The sequence below is a fragment of the Solanum tuberosum genome, unplaced genomic scaffold (assembly GCF_000226075.1).
Source record: "Solanum tuberosum cultivar DM 1-3 516 R44 unplaced genomic scaffold, SolTub_3.0 scf00136, whole genome shotgun sequence".
NCBI lineage: Eukaryota > Viridiplantae > Streptophyta > Magnoliopsida > Solanales > Solanaceae > Solanum > Solanum tuberosum.
In genome coordinates, this window is record NW_006239061.1 from 1,331,874 (window position 1) to 1,350,413 (window position 18,540).

Here is an 18,540-nt window from a genome sequence, read left to right on the forward strand (position 1 = left end):
AAATCGATAATACAACTTTCGAAGTGGAATATTTGACCCGGGCAGCCTGTCCATCCATTCAGCTTTGACGAGTGACAATTTTTCTTTGATTTCGGCAAAATCCCATACTTTTGGAAAGAGAAGATCAGTATCGGGTTGGTGTTTCCTCTTGTTGCACATGCCGACACTCTCGTAACTGGCGAGGACTTCATCTATAGTCGGAGTCAACTCTACTTCCCCAAACCGAAATACCATGTTGTTGCTGTCCCAAAATTTCACCATCGTTCCAATCAAGTCAGGGTAAGCCACCATTTCCATTAATGATGGGAGATGGCCTATGTGTCTTTGCACTTTCTTTTTATCCTCCTTGTTCATGAATTTCCACCAAACTTGGAGATAAGGGTCAGGTATAGTCACCATTCGAGTTCTCAACGGCTCAAACGTTGGATTCATCCTACAAGAAAACAAACAAAGGTAAGTTAACCCCCACCCCCACTTGATAATCGATTTGTTTAAAAAATGACATATACATCCTTCAATTAAAACACATAAGTATGATTGTCTTTTTATTGGCAAATGGGCCAAATAGACACAAGGTGGGCTTCTAATGGGCCCAACACGCCTTAGGCGTTGGGTCGACCTAGTTTAAAATGCGCTAAAATTTGGGATTTGGTTTCGCTCTACGCTAGTTGACTAAGAGTGGCTTTGAAAGACCGGGAACCCAAGTGGACAACTTAGGCTGAAATTCACGACAACCATTGGACGCATGACGTACCAATAAATTGCCGATCCTTCCGAAAAAGGGTTGAGTATAAAAAGTCCGGCTGCGATTATGCAGAAACCGTCCTTAATATACTATACAGATAATAGGAAGATGCCATGAAATGCAATGACAGTTATATTAATTAAAACACTTTGAGAGCAAATAAACAATTTAGCAATTAATACAATTAGTCAAACAAGTCAAATCTTATGGTTAGAACTTAATTAAATCCCCAGCAGAAGTCACCATTTTGTTTTACTTAAAAATATATAGAAAGGGAAAATGAATGAGTTTTCAAAAAATCGATTAAACTTGGAAAAATGACTGAGTTTCCGGAAACTCGATTAAACTTATGGTTTAAGAGAAATCGAATTTCCAAAAGGACAGAGTCGCCACTTAATTTTTAGTAAAAAAAATCAAGAAAAAATATAAGGTTTTTCAAAAAGATTCAAACAGATAAAATCGATTGAAAACAAGGGTTCGAGTTCAATGTACGTTCCGAGAAGGTATTAGGCCCTCGGAATGCCCGCTAACTCGCGGTTGACCGACGATTTGACCAAAATGATTTTTTGACTAATTTTGAAATTTTAACTTAAGTAAAAGAATTTATTTATTTTAACTAATTATTTTTTAAAATTTAACTGAGTAAAGAACTCATGACTTTGACTAATCTTGAAAATTTAACAAAAGTAAAAGAACTCATTTATGACTATTTTTTTTTATTCTAACTAAATAAGAGAACTTACTTATTTTAACTAACTTTGCAATTTTGACTAAATAAAAGGACTCATTTATATTAACTATATATTTTTTTTTTTGAAATTTTTAACTTAGTAAAAGAACTAATTTATATTAACTATATTTTTTATTTATTTATTTATTTTTGAAATTGACTTAGTAAGAAAACTAATTTATTTCGAAATTTTAACTTAGTAAGAAAACTAATTTATTTCAACTTATTTATTTATTACCCTTAATATTTTATCACTTTATTTATTTTAAGGGGGAATGAACTAAAGGAAAATTTTCAAAAAGGGGAAATGACTTAAGTGACAAGACAAATAAAATTAAAGCTAAGTATAACACAAAGATACTTTAATTTATATATATAAAAAATAATTTATTTATTTTTTTTTTTTAAAATAAAATGAAAATGGCTATCTTGAGGAATTTAGTTAAATTAGAATCATAAATTAAACAAAGTTAGTCAAACACAATATCAATAATAAGGGAGGGAAAGGAAATAATCAAATTTGGGCCTTTCCCACATCTTGGACCTTGCTGAAATTGTCTAAGGCCTTTGGGCCTATTTTGCTTATGGAAAAATCTGCGTATACCCTTTACGTATATCACTGTATATGGACCGTGTTTGGGTCCGAATTTCTGCGTTTTTTCCTTGAACAATAGCTATTGACTTATGTCTTATCATCAGACTTGTATCCTCGTATTTTGCAACCTGTAAACCATATTTCTTGCTGTATACGAGTGTATATAGCAGGTATATCACCCCTTTTTGGGCCTTTTGAGACCTGCAATCAGCCATTAAACTGTACACCTGCTTCCTTGGCTTCACATATTAATCCATTGGGACTCGATTTTAAAGGTAACATCGAAAGAAGTGCAAGGATGGAGTCCAAAGTGAACTCGAATCGGTGTCACATGCGACAAAGTAAAGAGAGAAAGAAATTAATTAATAGGGTAAAAGGAATATAACATTCGAGGGTATCAACAAGCAATTTAGTACTACCAGTAAGTAGGGGAAGACACAAATAGAAAACTTAACTTACTCTTAAAATAGGATAGCAACATATGCAAAGAAGATATCAATTAGTCTACCCACTACCAAGATAGGACGAATCTATTTCCATTTTTATGCCGTAAAATACTACCCATTAGATGTGATCACGAGATGGACATCAACTGTATATATATTCAAAAAAAAGAATGCAAGCAAGATATGTTCTAACTGGTGCATGCATCATTAAAGGGAAATAAAGAAGAGAGAAGAAATAAAATAAAAATATAAAAATAAGAAAATAAAAATAAAAAAAAATATAAGAAAAAAAAAAAAAAAAAAGCTAACAAAAGAAAGTGGTTTGACAATTTGCTAGACTTAATCTAAGCTCAACCGGAGAATTCTCAAATGGACACTTAGTCACGTATTGTATGCAAATCATGAATAACATCAAATTTAATTCATTTAAAGAATCTAAATTAAACAATCTCAAGGATAAGAGCACACACAACTTGCTTGGTGATTAACAAAGGGGCTTAACCTTAGACACTACAAAGAAACTAGTGGAAAAAAAATGATTTAACTTTGACAAAAAAAGTTACTGCCTCAGGGAAATAAAAATCAAACCTCACATTTCACCTCACTATTTCCTACTTAAATCACAGTAAATAAGCCAACTACACATAGCTAACATTATTCGTGTTGCAACTACTCATAGTAAGGAGCAAAACAACTAGAAAGAAAGAATCAGTTTATCATTTTTTCGCTACTCGAAAATTAACTAATCTCATAACCACAAGTAAAATATTGGACAGAATGGAGGCATAGACTTGACTCAAACACACATGTTAAACCATAGTACAATCATGAGATTCGCAACTGGAGAAAACAAGTTGTCATATCCAACAAGCAATAGGCAAAACAACATACAACTTTCATACTAATCAGTTATAAGATTCAATCCTCATCTTGAAAATCCAATAACATCAATAGTAGCTTAAAGACGATGAAAATAAAGAGTACGAATTCACCGACATTCAAGTAAATGGACGAGAAGAAAACAACAAGACAAACCCAAATGGAGAAATAACAACATCAATTACGAAACGACAAAATTTTTGAATCCACGCTAAGAGTAAATACTAAAATCGATTCAAGATAGACATAGTACCAAGACACCAAGAACTCAAATAACCAACACATGAGACGAAACAAGATAAGGATGAGGTCGTTACCTTCTTCTGGGCAGCGAACTGGATAACAAACGAGCAGAACGAACTCTTCCACCACACGACCACGAACGCCAACAGCGAACCAAAGAACTAGGTGGAATCTCAAATGAACTTGTGGTAGGCAAAAAATGAAGGAATGGAACTTGGACTAGAATTAGTTATCTCCTCTTCTCCTCTGATTTCTTTAGTGCATTTAGTACATCCCTATTCTCGCCTAAACTAGTTTCTTCAAAAAATCCCCCCCTCCCCTCCAACCGTGAGCAAAAGGGAATACATATAGGGATTATCTAGGGTTCCCCCTTTCTTTCTTTTTTTTTTTTTTTCGGAGGGAAAGAAATAAAAATCCCCTTCAAAAGCCAAATTCAAAATTCAAAAAAAAACTTCCAAAACCTTTCACCCTTCCGGCTGAACACCTTTTCTTTGAGATTTTGGTTCATTCCCAAAGGGGAAAGGAGGACAGAGGCGTGCCTGCTATAGTGCTGTGGAGAGAGACGTTGGCTGCTGTCGAGCATTTAATGGCTCTGTCGTTTTCCCGCTGGCGTGAAGACGTTGTGGTCTTACTCTGTTTGGTCGCTGCCGCTAATGCTGGGATGTCATACTGTTGTTCCTGGGTTTCTATTGTGAAGGGGAAAGGAATTTGGGCCGGGTTTAAGGAGTTATGGGCTGGGAATTGAAGTGGGTTGGTTGGGCTTGGGAATTGGGCTGGTAATTAAAGGAAATAAAGAGGATAAGACTATTGGGAATGGGGTCGACTGGTATTGTTGTTCACAAATTGTTGTTGTATTATTAATGTAAGTAATGTGTGGGATTATTGGAATGGGGTTGGAAAATGGGCTGGGAGTTATAAAGGGAATTGGACCGATTTTTGGTATTAAGAAAATGGCCCAAAATGGTTCTTAAATGGGTTTATGGTGAGGTGAGTTAGATTAAATTTAGGGAATAGCTTTAGAGATTAATTCGGCTAGAATCTAAATGAATTAATATTAATTAATTAGCGAGCTTCTTAATCTTAACGAAGTAAAATAATTAACTTAATTATAAACTAATTACTTTAACAATATACACGACTAAATAACCAAATATTTAAATAAGCTAAAATCCTTTCGAGACAATTTTGAACATTCGTAAAATATACTAATTAGACACATAATTATATACTAATTAACTTAATTATAAACTAACTATTTAACTCAAAATTGTAAACTATTAGATAACTAAACAAACTAACCAAATATCTAATTAAACAAAATCTTTTTGAGACGATTTTCCAATATTTATAAAATACACTAATTATATACATAATTATATAAAAGACATATTATTATTTAAAAATTATAACAAGTGACAAACTATTTGAAACAACTTGCAAATTATTCTATTATATTTTTTTATTTTTTATTTTTGAAATTTCTAAAATTAATTACTTTAAAACATTTGAAAATTAAGAAGCTCGAAATTAATTATTATCGGGGAGGGTCAAAATTAGGTGTCAACAGGCGTGATCTTACTGATTGTCTGATGAAAATCCTGACCGAAAGAGGTTATTCATTCACCACTAGTGCTGAACGGGAAATTGTCCGCGATATGAAAGAGAAACTAGCATATGTTGCACTTGACTATGAGCAAGAATTGGAGACCGCAACGAGTAGCTCTGCTGTTGAAAAAAGCTATGAGTTACCAGATGGTCAGGTGATTACCATTGGAGCAGAGAGGTTCAGATGCCCGGAAGTCTTATTCCAGCCATCACTTGTGGGAATGGAAGCTGCTGGAATCCATGAAACAACTTACAATTCCATCATGAAGTGCGATGTAGATATCAGAAAGGATCTTTATGGTAACATTGTCCTCAGTGGTGGAACAACAATGTTTCCTGGTATTGCTGATCGTATGAGCAAGGAAATTACCGCTCTTGCTCCCAGCAGCATGAAAATCAAGGTGGTGGCGCCTCCTGAACGGAAGTACAGTGTCTGGATTGGAGGGTCTATCTTAGCTTCTCTCAGCACCTTCCAACAGGTAATACATAACATAACACGTGTAGCTCACACTATTACAATGCTTGCACGTTTCCTCAAACTCTTGCTTTGTAGAGCTGTATGTATTTGTTAATTTTTTAGCTGGGACCATTGCCTGATTTTGTTTCTTTGAACTACTGGCAGATGTGGATAACAAAGGGTGAATATGATGAATCCGGTCCTTCCATTGTCCACCGGAAATGCTTCTAAGCTGATCGTGAGTGGAGTTCAATGTTCTCGTTATCTGCTTCAACAGTTTGGTCATAGTTCTGAGCAGGACTTTGTTAAAGTTGGAATGTTTTGAGTTCATAAAGATGGAAGGTTTATACTGTGCTATAATAGGGTGTAAGCTTTTAGATCGTACCCAATCTTTTCTTAATGTCATTTGAGTGTTAGTGTTGCCTACTGTTTTAGGTGTTTAGAGGTGAGTTCTTTTCCTCCTCGCTTTTAATCTTCTTGTTCTTCTGGATTTTTGGATTGTTTTTTTCCGCATATACTTCTTATATACTGAGTAATGTCACTTCATGGCTTATAAATCTTTGGTATATGGTGTTCTCTGTATCGTCTCATGCTTTATACCATGAGAGGCATTGTAATGGCAGAATCAGAATTTTTACTATATAAAGAAGTTAAGATAATTCAATCTAACATTGTCATTTGGTTTGCCACACAAAAAAAAAGAAATATAATCCCGTCATAAAGCTTCTCATATTACGTTTAGTTTGTATCATAATTCACTAGGCAAACTTTGTTAAGTTAAAATAAACTTTTGATGTTTCGGATGTAAAACTATAAAATAACTACTCAATACTCCAAAGTTCGAGTTGTAATCACGATATATAATAACTTGAAAAAAATACAACGAAATTACACTTTGTATCACTTTTACAACTTCTGTGGTCCTTTTAGTTATTTTTCCTTTTAGGGCCACAATGCTCTCCTCTCATGTCTCAGAAAGAAAAAAGAAAAAAAGATTAATCAAATTCCTAGAAGGAGCATAGGTTAATTTTTGTAGCTTTGTTTTGCCTCAGCTAAATTTTTGGCTGTTCACTTCCACCCCAAGATTGAAGTGTTGAAAAACCAAGTTTAGTTGTGTTCTCTCAATCCAAAAGGTTCAATTTTTAATTCAAAATCATGATACAGAGTTGTGGGGCTGCCGTTTTGTTGGGTAATCTTTTGGTTTCTTAATGGGGTTTTCATGTTCTTGAATCAAGACTTATAGTGTTGGTTTTTCCATTTCAGCTTACTGCTATGGAAAATGGTCATTCCAAGATGCTGAAAGGCAGCTTATTATAGAGGATAGTCCTTTGCCCTTTAGACATATTTCCACTAGTATATCAACTTTCGATTCTTGCTTTGAAATGAGGGTAGGCACCGGAGAAAATATGCAAGTGATGATGAGAAAATCTAGTAGTTCGGGAGAAAATTCTTAGGCATAATGTATGTGGAGAGATGAGTAGGAGTTGGTACATTAGCTATGTTGGGTATGTTGTTGTATTTTGAAGAATCCACTCATTCTTACAGTTTTGATATTTGTATGCAGAAGCAAATTAAATTTTCCCTGTGACATGGGACGACAGCAGATAAGATGGAAGAGAAGACGGTGAGACTTCTAGTTTCCACTGTTTCATACATTGGAGAGGATGTTGCTTAGGAATTGAGCTGTGTTGGAATTAACCCAAAAAATAGAATTGGAAGACTGTTTCAAAGGCCATGTCTTAGATAGGTTGTAAAAGATGTGAAACACTTGGTGTCTAACTGATATCTTGGGATAGGTATTTCTTGTGAAGTTGCTGAACATCCACCTCTTTGGACTTGGCCGAGTCTTCTGATAAATCTATACAAAGATTTTGAGCTCAAAATAGTTGTTTCTCCAGGAACTATTTTTAGATTGTACCTATACCATGTATTGACTCTTCAGTGATTGTTGCAGTTGGTTTGTGGCAAAGTATTTGACCTTCCTGTAGTCCTCATGACCTTGAAAGTTGCTAGGCTGGACTGTTAAAAGCAATGCACCAGATATAGTCATCACTAGATAAAGATTCTAATATGACATGGTTGTCCTAAAAGAGGAAGGAACAAGCGGAAGCACGTGAATTTATGACCCTCCCTGCTTAAACTAGAGAAAACATGCCCATTACCCTGTGGAGAAGCAACAATGTGACTCTGAAGGCCAACCAGATTGAGTATTTGCATCTCTGAAGGCTGAGATAGGAAAGTGATGCATGAGGCTTGAACCATAAGTTCTGACATTAGAAACCGGTTAACAAGAAGTCAATGCTTATTCAAGTGAACTGTGAGTGAGCTGTCCTTTTTTCATTCAGATGCCATATGTATGCTTCCTTCTTCATTATCTCCCTTTGCTTTGGATATGGACAGAAGTAGATTATTTATCAAAAGAAGAAGTGAACTAACTCGCTATTCTGGTCTCATCATATGCACGTTAGTGTTGTTGTATTAAGATATGTGGTACCAAATGGCTTAAACTTCTGTTGTGACCATCTGAGGGTAGAGCTTCAACAGAATGTGCTTTTCATTGGTATGAATGAGTTTAAGTGCCTAATGCTTTCATGCATGACATAGGATCATAAAACAAAGCACTCATTTTCTTGTTTATTTATCTAATTGATTTCTAGTTACTTGTGTTATTGGTTTTGTTAAGACATAATTGAGTAGCTGTGAAATTTACAAGACAAAAACTTTAGTCTGCCCGAAAACTTTTAAATGTGCTCCTGTGTTTTTGGTTCCTATAGTTGAATTAATGTCCATCATCTTCTCTACTATGACCTAAACTCACTACCTGTGCCTCTCCTTTTCTTCCCTCCCTCCCCTATGATTGATTTCTTTTTTCTTTTAAATGCTGATTAGTTTCTCTGGTATCTTCCCCTTTTTGTGAACCGGAAGATTTCCTGCTCATTCACCATAGAACATAATACACACTATTCAATGAATCATTAGAGGCACTATGTAGCTCCTTTTATGTTAGAGGTTTGGTCCATGTCCCCCCAAATTCTGTGGATGAATAGACATGGTAGGGGTCAAGCCTAACCTTTACACACCTAGGCTCACAACTTTTAGTGATGGCTTAATTAAAAAAATAATTCAGAGGCACTCCAAGAAATGAAACAGAGGAGACATAAATGGTTAGGCAGGGAAAGAAAATAAGTTAAACAGTTATAGGGATCATGAACTTCTTGAGGGAAGATTACTCAGTTACTGAACCACATCAGTCCCTGTGGTGCATCCCTGTTGATAACATTATATTTTTTGTATAATGACTAAAGTTCCAGGTTGGGATGTCATCACTTGGATGATGATTGTAGTCACTAAGGCAACAGAAAAAAAATTGTTTTTGAAGGGACGCCCCCAACTCCCATCATGACATTGGGGATTGAAGTTGCTAAGAGTTTAACCTCTCTCTCTCTCTCTCACACACAGAGAGAGAGAGAGAGAGAGAGATTTGATGATTGAAACCTTTTCCTCACCTCTACACCTCATATCTCTGACAAAGTTGTTTATCCATTATATCTTTATCTACTAGTTTGCCTTAATCATGTTCAGATAAATTTGGGGGATAAAAGTTGAGAACGGTAAAATTAAGAAATGAAAGAAACTCTGCTATGGGTATATACAGAGAGAAATATATGGGAGAAGCAAAAGGAAAGATGAACAGCTATTAAAAGCAACGGCTTATATACGCATTGAGAGCCAGTAGGCACTACTTGTCCTCTCTACTAAAATTTATCAAAGGGTGCATTTAAGATTGATATTCTATGTTCCAAATTTAGCATTTGCCTTAGTGGTAAATTGAAGTTGAGAACAATTTTATCCACTTGGTTGTGAGTTGATATAAATGTATCGCTTGTAATCATTCTCCAAACAATGTGATACAACCCAGGGAGAACCACACCCCAAAAGCTGGCTATTAAGGTGGGAGAGCCCAAGATCATATAAACCCCACATCAGCTCCCCATTTAACCGATGTGAGACTTTTTTTGCAATAGGATCATAACACAATGTTGTGGATTTTTGAAGTAGTCTATTTTACTTTTGGTAGGAAAAACACTTTAGGGAGAGATTCGTGGGTTGGGGGTGGGGGGTGGGAATCCCCAGAATGTATCTGCCATTTATTTTTTCAAGATTGCTATGCTGCGTATTTGCCACACTCTCATTTATTGGATTAAGTGAGCTGATGTGTGAAGGCATTGTCACTTAAAACCACCTGTTGCTATCATCGTCCAGTTGTCATCAACAACGGCCCTCGTTTTACAAACCTCACTCCTATATTAAGTTTTCTTCTTCCTAGGCGATCAAACCAAGGTGTTTCAGAAAGCGCTCAGTAATCCCTTGTGCCTCCTCCTTAAAAGTAATCAAGATCTTATATTTAAAGGCTTGAAAGATTTACTTTATATTACTTAGTAAATTCATCGTTTTTTGCTTTGTATCTGCATTGGTATGATGTGTTTGAATCAATTCTTTTCCTTTCTTGTTAGTTCTTCATAACTATGAATGTTTCTTGTAGTTTTATTGTTTCCATCGAAATAACATGAGTTCTTTTTTGTAAGTTAACTCTAGGATTAAAGTCTTATGTACTTTGTATTCTACGTCTCCTAGCCTCAGTACCCCCTTTTCTAGTTGCAGATAGTAAAATCAAGAATCCACTTTTTTTGCATCTTTTTTTATGCATGAACTCAATCCTGAGAACTTGTATACCCTTTCTTCGATGAACGAGCAAAATCATATGATTTTTTTTACTTACTTTATTAATGGATATATCTGTTTCTCCTTCCTTATCAGTAGTAGCAGCATTATTCTCGTAATCCCTTGTCCTTCGATTCATGTTACTACTTGTCGTTTCTTTTGCTTCAGTTATCGCGTTACTTGGTAGTTGATACTGTTCCTTTCTCTGAATGCTATGTAATGCTTTCCTTATTATTTACTATGAAATCTTTGATTCCGTATTTTTTCTTTTCTACTGGATTTGATATAACCTTATTTGAGCGGAGGGTCTTTTGGAAACAACCTCTCTACCTCCACGAGGTAGGGGTAAGGTCTGGGCACACTCTACCCTCTCCAAATCCCAGCTGTGAGATTATGCTGGTATGTTGTTGTTCTTCTTTATTAATGGAGCGTGATGATTCATATAGCCAACCCCAACTTACTTGGGATTGAGGTGTAGTTGTTGTTTACTTTAGTATGTTTTGCTCTGTTAATGTGAAACATTGATTCATCGTCTTGATTTTTATAACTCCAGGATTAAGTGGACCGCTGGATTTGTTCAGATCAATGCAAGTTAATCACCATCTAGCTGGTTACCCTAACCAGAGTCCAGTGGTTCTTATGCAGCATGCTCCACAAGCAATGTCCTTTGGTGTAAGCAACATGGAAGACACCCCCCAAGAAATGCAGTTGCTTGGTGCTGTCAGACTCAATAGAGTTGAGATGCCTGAAGCGTATCATGAGGGTTTGAATGATGTAAGAGAAGTCTCTGGACATACTGAAGGGAAGCAGCCAGTGTATCAGCGTATGAAATGGTCAGATGACATGGTTAAGCTTTTGATTACTGCTCTTTCTTACATCGGAGAAGATGCTTTGAACAATGGAGTTCTTGTCAAGAAGGGTAAATGGAGGGCCATTTCCTGTGTTATGTCTGAAAGAGGTTATCGTGTGTCGCCTCAGCAATGTGAGGATAAGTTTAATGATCTGAACAAAAAATTCAGGAGACTGAATGATATACTTGGGAGAGGTACTGCATGTAATGTTGTGGAGAACCCTGTGCTTCTGGAAAGGATGGACCTACCTTATGATTTGAAAGAGGAAATGAACAAGATTTTAGGTAGCAGACAATTGTTCTATGAAGAAATGTGCTCATACAACAATCGGAATAGATTATTCCTTCCCCATGATCCAGTGGTTCAGCAATCTGTGTTTTGGGCTGTGAGAGGTAAATACAAATATGAAACTGGAAGCATGTCGCAGGATTTGCCTTTGAAGAGGAAGATAGGAGGAGAAGAAAGAGTTTCTAATATGGCCTGTGCATCTTTGGACCGTACCACTACAGCAGATCCAAATTTGGTGCAGCATATGCCTGCAAAAAGGAAAGCAGGAGGTGAAGAAAGAAATATGCATATGGCCCGTTTATCTCTGAACGGTACCACCACATTAGATCCAGATCCAAATATGCTTTATCCTAATAGCAATGGGATTCACTTCTCTTTGAACAATAAGGAGAAAAAAATGCAGGATGAGCATATTCTCCATCGCTTACAACAATTGGAAGAACAAAAGCTACAGATTCAGGCCCAATTTCTGGAATTGGAGAAGCAGAGGGTCAACTTGGAGATTTCCTGCAGTGAAGAAGACATGGAGTTACAAAAGATGCAGCTGGATAATAAGGTTATCAAGCTTGAGAATCAGCAACTGATGCTTGAACTCAAACGTGGTGGAAAGCAGCATTTTGTCTGAATCACGTACCAGTGTTGCAGTTTGTGGTCTGTACTTTTCTGTCTTGAAGTACCTTCTTTTAAACTTTCAATGTGTATTTTCTCTTTTTGTTCATGTTTACTATCTTTTGGTGTAGTATGTGCAAACTTTTAATCTAGTCTTGTTCGGCCTTATGACTGTACCATTACTCTATTGGCACTAATTCGGGCTACTTTATTTATGATGTGTTTGAAACTTCCATTTTGTTACCTGCTTCTATCTTCCATTTTGCCGGTTGAATTATCACAGCCTTTGTCAGGAAGCACTTATGCTGCATCTAACTTAATCTTAATTGAACTGATGATAGAATATTACTAAGAAGAAAAAAAATGCCAATGATGCTGGCATCTAAAGTAGTGATTGTAGTTTTTTTCAATCTTACTAAATGCTGCTTGTGATGCTTGACTGGAACTTTGTATTACATTTCAGAAAATTACTGGTGGTATTGTAGCTAGAGCTGGCAGAACTTCTCTCTGAACTTGTCAATGTTAAATCATTCTTTCCTTTTGCTGTCTAGAAATTGAGAAGGCCCTATAGCTACACTTATTTTGTATGGTTACTTTGTTAAGTAGTGGGGGCAAATGCTCAATCGTTGTGAGATATTTTACAGGATGACATAGATTCGTCCTGTGGAAACTGCCTCTTGCAGAAATGCAAGGTAAGCCTGCGTACAATAGACCCTTGTGGTCTGGCGAGCTTAGTGTACTGGGCTGCCCTTTTTCATGCCTTCTAACCTTTGAGACCCTGTAACCAACTTTTGATGTGGCTTCCTTCAAAAATTGTAGAACAAAACATGTTTGACAAGAAAAAGTTGTTTCCAAGCAAATTCTTGGCTGTGTAGTTGAAGTTGAAGACTGAAATGCAGAGTGTGTGAATAATGAACAAACAATATGAAAAGAGTATAAAAGATTAAGAGAACTCCAACAATTATATGAAACACCAAAGTATAAGATACTCCAAAAAAAATATCCACCTGAAAATCCATGCAAGTCTCCTTATATGTTTTTGCTGCAATTTTTCCTTGAGAACCTCAAGTAACCAACCAAAAAAACATAGGCATCATATATCATTGAAGCTCTGCTTGAAATTAAGAGTCTATACTGATTTCTCTTCAGCAGCAGCTGGTTGTTTAGCATCAGTTTCATCTGATACCTTTGCTTCTTCTGGTTTTTCGTCTGTGGTTTCCGAGCTCTTCTCATCTTTAACTAATGATTCATTTGCTGTTTCACTCTGTGAAGTTTATTTTCAAAGTATATTCAATATTACTAACTTCAAACTGAAAATAGTAGTATTGCTACAGAGAGATGGAGTCAGAATTTGACCTTATGGGTTCGAAATTCCATGATAGCAGTAACTGGATCTCGAGTTTAATTTTTGTACATATATAGTTAGTGAATTTATCAACACAATTACAGGGTTTGGATTAAAGTTACTGGGTTTGTTCGAACCCATAGGTACCTGTATTGCTACATTCTGTAATAATCTTATGTTATATACTCATTATTGTTTATTGCATGTTGAAACTAGTTATAATTTGAAATTTGATTATTGTAGTGCTAAGTTCATATCATAAAAAAAGTATATATATTTATACCTCAGTGAGTAATGATCCACTATCTCCAGCCAGTTTCTCATCTTCCACTTTCATTTCTCCGTCAATCTGCTTGTCAACTGCTGTCACCTCCGTGGTGGTGGTGGTCTCCTCCTCCTTTGGTTGCTCCGGTAGAGGTGCTGCCGCGGCGTCAGCCTTGATGTCCTTTGGTACACTAGCACAAGCTCCCATTTTCTTTCTTTAGGGAGAAATTTTAATTAAGTGTTGAAAGGAACTCTTAATGTCCCCCCTCACAAACTTAAATATAATGCTGATTCGTTGGAGAAAGGAAGGTGGAAAATATATTTGATGAATATTTTTTGCTTCAAATATGAATATTACACACATATATGGGGAAAATGAAATGTATATTAGAGGTAATTTCGATTTTCTATCTCAGTCAAAGAAAGTTTTAAGGAAAGTAAATATGCAATTCATGGAATTTTATTAATTTCAATCACAAAAAGAATTTGCTCTCGTTTCCGTGTTTGGACCTGGATGAATGAACCACCGGGAGCTCCTATGAGAGTTGGTTAAGGAAAGTAAATATGCAATTTATGGAATTTTATTAATTTCAATAACAAAAAGAATTTGCTCTCGTTTCCGTGTTTGGACCTGGATGAATGAACCGCCGGGAGCTCGTACGAGAGTTTTTGACTGCCTTTTAACTCTTTGTTAACGGAAAGTTGAAAAATGCATGTATTATTATGTAACAAAAGAGTTTTTCTTTTGGTAGAATAACAAAAGAGAATTATATTATAATGTTATATACACTGTGCTTTGCAATAACATGTAGTAGTATAATATTATACGTAACAAAAGAGAATTATATTAATGTTGTATAAACTGTGCTTTGCTATAACATGTAGTAGTATAATAGTATGCGTAAATCATTAAATGGATCGACAATTTGGTCATTAGGCATTATAGTTACTATTGTAGTATAACAAAATTGAAAATAGACTTGGAAGCAATTAACATCGAGAAGGTAGAGAAGTTATTTTTGATAGAATTTTTAGTCTATATATACTTAAGTCATTGCGTCCCCTTAAAATACACACATTTGCTCTTCATCACATGTACCTAAATTATTGTATATGTCCTTAATCGCCCTAATGTAAGCTACATTTACACTTTTAGCCTCCAAACATATTGTATATGTCCTTCATTGCCCTAATATAAACTACAGGTACACCTTTAACCTCCAAACATATTCTTCATATAATCCTCACAGACTTAATTTACAGTAAGCTTTTTCTAAGTCAATGAACACATATGCAAGTTTCTCTTCCTCTTTCGTTATACCGCTCCATCAATCTCCTTGCGGGATATATATATATATATATAACACCCCGACATGAATCAAAATTAGTTCTCGCTACAATAGACACAACCCTCCTCATCCTCATATTTCCACCCAATCATAATTAAGAAATGACAAATAATATTAGTTCCGTGATAATAATATTATGGTAAGTCATTTCATAATGAATAAATTTAAGGAATAAAACTTTTTTACTAACCTAGTCTCTCCCGCTTTCACCTCTCTCATTTACGTCATGCATGATTTCATTTATGTAACAAAAAAAGAAAAAGTAACACTATAAATATATACAGTTGTGAAAATATAACTTTTTATCCATACATGTGTACTCTTTTTTTTCTCTCTTTCTCGTGATTTTCTCTAACAATTTTTCACCAATCCCCCAAAAGCCAAAAGTCTATTCTAAACATTTTTTTGCTAAATCTTTTGATTTTTCATCTTGTAGCTTAATCTATCTGCATGCAAAACAAGAAGGTAAAAAGAAGAAGAGGGTTATAAAATTAAACCCTCCTTTTTTACGTTCTTGCATTGTTGATTTTGTGTGTTCCTCTTCAAGAAACCCTTTTTTTTTTGGGTAATTTTTGGGTTGTTGAAAGAGAGAACACAGCAGAGAAGATTAATGGAAAATTTATGCAATGTGTTGCATGGAATGAGGCCACTTTTGCTTATGATTATGGGGCAAATGATACTTGCAGGAATGAATATTGTGTTCAAACTTGCAACAAGCGATGGCATGAATTTTAGTGTTTTGATCTTTTATCGCTCTCTGTTCGCCTCTGTTTTCATGATCCCTTTAGCATTCTTCATTGAAAGGTTCAATCTTTAATTCAACAACTTGTATTTATTGTGTGGGGACATGGATTTTTCTATGTTATGCTTGTTTTCTTGAAATAAGGGAAAGTTTCATTCTAATTTTTGTTGTTTCAGGGGAAAAAGAGCCAAGCTAACAAAGATGGTTTTATTCCAAGGATTTCTGTGTGGTCTACTTGGGTAAGCCGTTCTATCTTTTTTCTTCTTTCTTTTAACTCTTCTATTAGCCAAGGGTCTATCGGAAACCGCCTCTCGAGGTGGTGGTTAGCTAGGTTTGCATACAATCTACCCTCCCTCACTACAAGAAAAGTGTGAATTACATGGGGATTTTCCTAGGGATTAGTATGAAAATTTGTAGGAAAATAAGTTTACTACGGATTTTCATACTAATCCCCAGGAAAATCTCCATGTAATTCACACTTTTCTTCTAGTGCCTAGACCACATGGGTATGTTGTTGTGTATTGGTTTCTAACTCTTTAAGTTGAAGCACCTACTTGTTTAGTTCAGTTCAAGAATGAAACAGTGTTTAGTCATAAGGTTTCTTGATCATTTTTATATAATGTATTCCATGTGTTTCAATTTGTTTCACGGAGTTTAAGACGTACAATGTATCGAATGCTCTTTAATCTTGTGGCTGTGGTGTTAGGCACATGTGGAAAGTTGAAATTAAAGAGTTGCCTAAAAAGAAACAGAAATCCTATTTGAAAATGGCTAAAAACGAAAGTGAAAGAAATAAATTGAAACGGATGGAGTGAAAGATTTTTGTAGGCAATTATAGTGAAAGGGTTCTTTTTGTTGCAGGGGATCAATAGGCCAAAACATGTACCTGCAAAGCTTGGTCTACACATCAGCAACTTTTGTCTCAGCCATGTTCAATCTTATCCCTGCCATGACCTTTATCGTTGCCATCATATTGAGGTACTTTTTGCGAGGATCGTTGTTGAGTTTATTAGTTTCATTAAATTTCAAACAAATGAGGTAGTATTATTGTGCATTGATCAGGTTAGAGAGGCTGGGTTGGCATTCAGCAGCAGGTAAAGCAAAGGTATTTGGGACGATCATTTCCATCAGCGGAGCGATGCTCCTATCACTCTACAAAGGGCCAGAGATACATATGGGGAGCACAAACATAAACTTGTTGAGTTCCCCAAAACATAAGGGGGAAAGTAAACCTTTAATAGGTGCTTTTCTTGCCATAGTTGGTTGTACTTGCTATGCACTATTGTTGATTGTTCAGGTGAGTTAGTGATGCTTTGGAAATGTCTTTTTATCTCATTTCGTGTGTAATATGTAGTTTTAAAAAGCATTTTGTAACATTTCAAAGTAACGGATGTTGATACTTAGCATTAGCGATAAGTTGTGTGCTGGTGCAACAGTATAGGAATAGGAGGGATGTTGTAATTCAGCAAAAGTGAAGGTATACCTGTTATTTTTACCAATCTATGTGTTTCTGTATGTACAGGCTAAAGCGGCTAAACAATATCCATGTCCTTACTCATTCACCGCTCTACTGAATGTAATGGCAGCAGTTCAATGTTTTGTTGTTGCAGTAGTTGTGGAAAGAGATTGGAATCAATGGAAATTGGGGTGGAACATTAGACTTGTTGCTGCAGCATATACGGTATGTATGGGAAATAATAAATCATTTCTTAATTGAAGTGTAAAGGATGATCATCTCATACTTGTGTTTCAGGGGATTTTTTGTTCTGGAGTACTGTTTACCATCCTTGCATGGGTTGTCCGGATGAAAGGCCCGGTATATGCATCCATTTTTAACCCTTTGATGCTTGTGATGGTGGCAATTACTGGATACTTGTTCTTGGGAGAAAAGTTGGTCCTCGGAACGTATGTCATTTTTCCCTTAATTTTCAGTCAGCCAAAAAACAAAAAAGTGAAAATGTAATGCCTATTCTAACTAATGTTGTTCACTGCAGCATCCTTGGATCAGTCGTGATAGTGTGTGGACTATACGTTGTCTTGTGGGGGAAAGATAAAGAAATCAAGAAAGTGAGCCAGTTGGTTCCGGATGAAGAAGAGATTGACATAAAATCTTCATCGCGTAAAGGCAGTAGCCATGGTGGTAGCAGCAAAAGGGAGGGAAAAGAAGAAGAAGAAGAACAAGAAGAGAATAAGAGGGATTCACAAGTTGGTTCTGAAATATTAGGAGGTATATACATTTATCACTAGAAGATGAAGGACTATAATGTATCATCAAAAAGTGATGAAACATGAAATACCATTTTTTTCCCTTTATGAGTTACGCAATGTGCAACATTACAACAACTAACTGAAGTTTTGTGTTGATGATTATATGACAAGCTAAGAACTAATTGTACTGCGATGAAAAGGAATAGAAATTTTTTTCTTGTGACGTTACTATTTGTTCAACTTTTTACAAGTTTAAATGTCTATTGGTGGTACACGTCTAAAGTTAGAGGGCATAAATGTCAACTGAAGTTAAGTTTACGTTTATGAATTTATGTCTTATGCCTTTTACTTACTGTCTTAATCTAGATTATTCATTCATAAATTAATCAGAGTGATCAACCTAATTCCATTTCCAGTTACAGTACTAACGGACATTGGCAAAGAAAATAACTGTTGTTCAAG

At 35.6% G+C, this 18,540-nt stretch overlaps 3 protein-coding genes across 7 annotated transcripts in view; all 3 read left to right on the top strand.

Moving 5' to 3' along the window:
* LOC102593148 (actin-101) overlaps positions 1-6,285 on the top strand; it is a 24,605-nt gene extending 18,320 nt beyond the window's left edge. Inside the window, exons 5-6 of one of the 2 annotated variants that reach the window (NM_001425383.1) lie at positions 5,206-5,722; positions 5,866-6,285. In NM_001425383.1, coding sequence (NP_001412312.1) covers positions 5,206-5,722; positions 5,866-5,931 — 583 coding nt within the window. In that variant the 3' untranslated portion in view covers positions 5,932-6,285. The remainder of the gene's footprint in view (positions 1-5,205; positions 5,723-5,865) is intronic. The other variant, XM_015310660.1, reaches the window with a different exon arrangement.
* A 45-nt stretch (positions 6,286-6,330) lies between these two features.
* Positions 6,331-12,397, top strand: LOC102593487 (uncharacterized). 4 transcript variants are annotated; one of them, XM_015310659.1, is made up of 4 exons: positions 6,331-7,161; positions 7,265-7,324; positions 7,655-8,017; positions 10,976-12,397. In XM_015310659.1, exon 4 carries the CDS (start codon positions 11,008-11,010, stop codon positions 12,184-12,186), a length of 1,179 nt encoding a protein of 392 aa, XP_015166145.1. In that variant the 5' UTR covers positions 6,331-7,161; positions 7,265-7,324; positions 7,655-8,017; positions 10,976-11,007; the 3' UTR covers positions 12,187-12,397. The 4 variants fall into 4 exon arrangements, with proteins under 4 accessions (XP_015166145.1, XP_006351820.1, XP_006351821.1 ...); XM_006351758.2 differs by having other exon boundaries at positions 6,331-7,324; XM_006351759.2 differs by having other exon boundaries at positions 7,265-8,017.
* A 3,152-nt stretch (positions 12,398-15,549) lies between these two features.
* On the top strand, positions 15,550-18,274 carry LOC102594237 (WAT1-related protein At1g68170-like). Its single transcript, XM_006351760.2, has 7 exons — positions 15,550-15,932; positions 16,047-16,109; positions 16,732-16,848; positions 16,933-17,167; positions 17,393-17,551; positions 17,624-17,775; positions 17,865-18,274. Exons 1-7 carry the CDS (start codon positions 15,739-15,741, stop codon positions 18,115-18,117), a joined length of 1,173 nt encoding a protein of 390 aa, XP_006351822.1. The 5' UTR covers positions 15,550-15,738; the 3' UTR covers positions 18,118-18,274.
* The last annotated feature ends 266 nt before the right edge of the window (positions 18,275-18,540 follow it).

Excerpts from the sequence above, each read along its gene's own strand:
- LOC102594237 (XM_006351760.2), top strand. The coding sequence starts at position 15,739 with ATGGAAAATTTATGCAATGTGTTGCATGGAATGAGGCCACTTTTGCTT. Across the intron at positions 15,933-16,046 it reads TTAGCATTCTTCATTGAAAG|GGGAAAAAGAGCCAAGCTAA; the intron begins GTTCAATCTTTA and ends TTGTTGTTTCAG. Across the intron at positions 17,776-17,864 it reads GAAAAGTTGGTCCTCGGAAC|CATCCTTGGATCAGTCGTGA; the intron begins GTATGTCATTTT and ends TGTTCACTGCAG.
- LOC102593487 (XM_006351758.2), top strand. The coding sequence starts at position 11,008 with ATGCAAGTTAATCACCATCTAGCTGGTTACCCTAACCAGAGTCCAGTG.